The sequence below is a fragment of the Cucurbita maxima genome, unplaced genomic scaffold (genome assembly GCF_002738345.1).
Source record: "Cucurbita maxima cultivar Rimu unplaced genomic scaffold, Cmax_1.0 Cma_Scf00114, whole genome shotgun sequence".
Classification (NCBI taxonomy): Eukaryota; Viridiplantae; Streptophyta; class Magnoliopsida; order Cucurbitales; family Cucurbitaceae; genus Cucurbita; species Cucurbita maxima.
In genome coordinates this window covers 135,803-140,605 of record NW_019272130.1, presented here as the reverse complement: position 1 = coordinate 140,605, position 4,803 = coordinate 135,803, and the positions used below count along the sequence as shown (strand labels likewise).

The 4,803-nt window shown below is 32.6% G+C and overlaps 1 protein-coding gene across 1 annotated transcript; it reads right to left on the bottom strand.

The window, feature by feature from the left end:
- Positions 1-3,268: 3,268 nt before the first annotated feature.
- LOC111473303 (S-protein homolog 1-like) lies at positions 3,269-3,685 on the bottom strand. The gene has a single exon (XM_023118852.1). The coding sequence runs from the start codon at positions 3,683-3,685 to the stop codon at positions 3,269-3,271; it is 417 nt and encodes a 138-aa protein (XP_022974620.1).
- Between the last annotated feature and the right edge of the window lie 1,118 nt (positions 3,686-4,803).

The window sequence follows — 4,803 nt, the reverse complement described above, 5'->3', positions numbered from 1 at the left end:
CGTATACCTGTAACAACCGGGGAAAATAAAATAAAATAGTAATAATAATAATAATAATAATATTAATATTAATAATAATCAATAAATAAATAAATAATAAAAATATTAAAAATAAAACATTTGGTAACTGATCCCTCCTCCTTCCTCCAATCTTTCACCACTCCTCCCCTAAAAATAAACCTGTCAACAAATCAGAAATTCCTTTTCTTTAAAAACAACCACAGATTTACCCAGAATTTCTTCCTTCCTACCAAAACAAGTAGAAAAAAAAAAAGAAAAAAAAGGTATAAGCAAATTTAGGAGATATGTCATTTAAAGAGGTGGTATGTTAAATCTTCCTCTTATTTTATTAAATAATATTAATTTGGTTACAATTATTTCGTTTTGAATTAGAGATTAAATGAGAAGAATTTTGTATGAGTTTTAGGAAATCACAGCCAATTATATTTTAGATCTACTGAATTGTTGCAATGATTTAGGTTTAATAATTTTATATGAATTATAGAAAAAGAATATAACAAATAAATCGATTAAAATAAAAGCTAAGAATATAATAGTTAACTAAATGAGAAGGAAGACAAAGGAAATAAGAAAAAATGAAATAGAGATGGAATTCCATAATCGGTTAACGAAAAAAAAAAAGAAAAAAAAAAAGAAAAAGAAATAAAAAAAAAAGGGAAGATTGAGAAAAGATTTGTTGAATATAATTTAAAAATAAAATAGGAAAGATGAGAGCAAGGAACTCTATTAAATTTAATCTAAAGGAAATATCAGAATTTAACACTGGCCAATGTAAATGAGAGAAATAATTGTATATAGTTCAAACTTGAAACTGATGTCATAGGCTCACGTAGGTTGACTTGGATTTCAAAGGACGGAATCGAACTTTCATTAAGGATATATTGGTGACAACGACTTAAGCTAACCAAGTAAGTGACTTTACTATCGACATGGTTATATTTGTTGTTGACACGTGCCTCGTGGTTCTGCACGTGTCATATAAATTGATATGTGTGAATTGTCTGTGGATCGATATGCTTCTTATTTGTTATGTATATGTTAATAATATGTGAATTGTTTGATATAATTACGGTACGATGTGTTCAATGATATGTTTGAGATATGATACGAGAAGGATGCACAAAACGAAATGTAACGATAAGAGTAAAATACGTTCATGAAACGTTAAGATTAGGTTACATATCGAAGTGATATGGATAGGAGAGATTGATGGAAGAATACGGTTAGGCTATGGGTAGAAAGGGATAGGTTTGTGACAGATTGATAGAACGATAGTGTTAGGTTACGTTCTTGTGATGATATGACTAAGGTACGTTCACGTAATGATATGTCTGTGATAGACATAAGAACATTAAGGCTATGATAAGTTAGAAAACAATATGAGTACGATTTACGTTATGACTTGTTTATGATATGATACATTGAGGATGCAATATGTCATGGTATGATTTGTATATGATGAAATGTTATGTTAAAAGCATAGAACGTTATGTTAGGTCTCTTAAATTGTGTGTATACAACATGATAAGAATGACATGAAATTACGATAAATGGCATGAAATATAACCCCGTTAGAATTATGTATGATTTAAGAACTGAAGAATGAGAAACGATATGATATGAATGATGAACGATATCTGAAACGATATGAAAAATGATATGATATGTACATAATACTAGCGGAGTTGTATTAAATGATAATGAAAATGGAACAAAGTTTTGGGACCTCATGCACTATGTGTGTTCATGCATCTAGGGGGATGCCCCTATCCATCACGAGGGTACAGATGCGTACATCAAATGGCAGGACAACGATTGTTATGCTTTGCATAGCGCTACCGTGACGGTTACTAGTTTTAATGGGTCCCAGCATAAGGGCTCCCTGAGTATGCCCACCGGACAAGGAAAGTGGCTTAGCGGTGTGCGAACTAGCTGGTGAGCCCATACTCACATGTATGGGCTGTGTGTAGAGTATATGGTACACGTCCATGATTACCCGTTAGGACAGCACCGTAGGGAAAACGAAACGAAACGAAACGATAGGTCTCATCATTTCATTGCATCTGATTGTTGCATAAACCTGATAAGGGGTCACTTACGGTGTATTTCTTTAAATATTCAAGCCATGTGCTACTACATTTTTCAGGTTAAGGCAAGGCATTCCTATACGACTAACGACGGCATCGCAACTCGAGACCATGGCACATGCATAGGGTAGTGGCATTTATTTTCTTAGACTTAGGCTACACTAGGATGTTTTTAACTTAAACTCTTATTCATTTTATTTAGTCTTTTGTAGTGTCATTTTAAAGATATTTTTGAAATACGTAAGTTCATGGCTGTGTTTTAAGATCAAAGTTATGTTTTATGGAATTTAAATGAAGTCTTCCACATTTAATTTTTATGGTACGTATACACTAGCAACCTTAAATTAAGTAGAAAATTTCGGGTCGTTACAATACCAATTCGTCTGATGGGTCCATGTATGCGTATGTAGGCCGTGTGTAGAAAAGTACCATGCATCCAACTCTGCCAAGAATTGAAAAAAGCCTAAGGTCATGCTATAGTTTAAACGATAGGTCACAGTCATATATTTTGTGTGATTGCATTACTAACCGAATAATATAACTTTATACGATATAAGGTGTTTGCCTAACTAGTTGTGTTTGTATATCTCAACACCATTTTCGCCTTTATAAAAAAATTTAACACCACTCTCTTATAATTAAATATTATTTTGTATTTAATTCTGGTGTTCTTTATCTTCATTTAAATTTATATTTTATCGAATTTTCATTTTTTATTTTATTTTACTTTTCATTTTTTGTTTGCTTTTTCATATCTGTAGTTTTGGTCGCAGATCAAAATTCTTGAAAATCGGATATCAAGAAAGATATGTGAAAAATTTAATAAGATACTGTATATGTTATGGTAGGATAGGTATGGAATGTTACATCTTTCTATGTAAAGATGGTAGAAACATGAGAATTTAATATCTATTTTAGATTTTATTATTCTAAACTTTATCTAAGATTGGTTAGTAAAAATCATATACAAATTTAATTTTTTTTCTTCATAATTTAAAATTTTGGAGAATAACAATCCACTTCTTATCAAATACATTTCATACAAAAAAAAAGTTAAAGGAAAAAAAAAAAAACAATAACAACAACTTTTTTGTGTTATCCCATTATTTTTCATTTGTTCCTCAAGGATAATTCCACCAAAATGAGATAATAAAGCTTCTCTATCTTTTATAGATCCACTTGTGTATCAATGCATCAACATTAGCAAGAAAGTTTCTCAAGTAAATTCCATCATCTTTAGCCGTCCAAATACAAGTTCCTACAGTTCCATGTTTGCACCTATCACGGAGCCATAAGTGCTGCGTTTCAGGCCAAAAGCTTTCAAAAGAGACATATGCATGTGGCGTCTCCAATTTGCACCAATAGAGGGTTGTTCCCCAAAAGTTAACCTTGAAGTTCCATTGGTAATCATCTCCATGATTAAGCAAACGATGATACCCCAAGTCATCGTCTTTAGACTGACAATGCACAAGCAACCCAAGTTTGCTTAGCCCATTAACCACATGAATGTAATATCTAGAAGGTCCTGGTGGTGGTAACGCAACCCTTGGAACCTCAGCCCCCACTAAAGCCACCATGAAAAGAAAGAAAACGACAATATTCTTTATCATTTCCTAATCAACCTTTAGCTTAACTACCAATTTGTGTTGGACATGTGAATAAATATACATACTTATAGTACATGCAAGAAACTATGTAAATGGGTGCTATGGTTGTAAAAAACTTAATAATTAACTAATTTCCGTTATGCAACACAATTTAAAGTTAATTTTGGGATAAGTTTAGAGATTTATTCGATTTTCAATAACAAAATTCCTGGTAGAGATAATTGTTATTAGCCTAAGAATAATATATATTTCATTGATTTTTAAAACACTATAAAACACTTTCATCAAATGGACAACAAAATATGAATACATTCCGGTAGAAAATATAAAATAGAGAAAGCAATTCATAGATTACATATGGTATAACACCCAAGTCCAACAAGGTATTAAATTTCCGATTTATTTTTTTAAGTTGAACTTTCAAACTTTTTAGGAGGACCTTAGAAATTTTAAGGTGAGGTAGAAATGATAAGTTCAAAAAAATCTAGAACTATAGTTTCAAATAGGAATTGTGCAAGACTTCTTTCGCAAGAATTACTCAATGCCTCTTGGGAGAACCATTATGGGGTTTTGATTTCATCATGTCACACCCTGAATCTCTAGGAAATTGTTTTCCAATATGTGTATAAAATAAGAGGGAAATCAAAATGTGTATTAATATATGCCAAATTCATCTAGCGAGGGAAGGGGGAACGAGATACATGATTCCCCAGGTCCATAATTCCTCTATTACTTCTAAACTCTAGAGTACCCTCTCATCACGATTAAACAACCTACTTGTAGTCTCTCATCACATCCTTAACTTAGTAGGGAACCAATTGTTTACTTTTGTCCCTAGAGTTTCCACACTCTTGATACAAATACCTGGGCAGAAAACTTAGCCTTCGCAATGATACAAGGTGGGGAAGAACATGGTGAGTGTTAGTCTACTTGCATCCATGTGAGTGTTAACGGATGAACCCGTCTCACAGGCCATGAAGTAACCTATGGTGAGGGGGTGCTACCACTCGGTACATGCCACCTAAACAAGCTACTCACATGATCAACGACCTCTCATAGGACGGATCCTACGTGCAGGATAACTACTA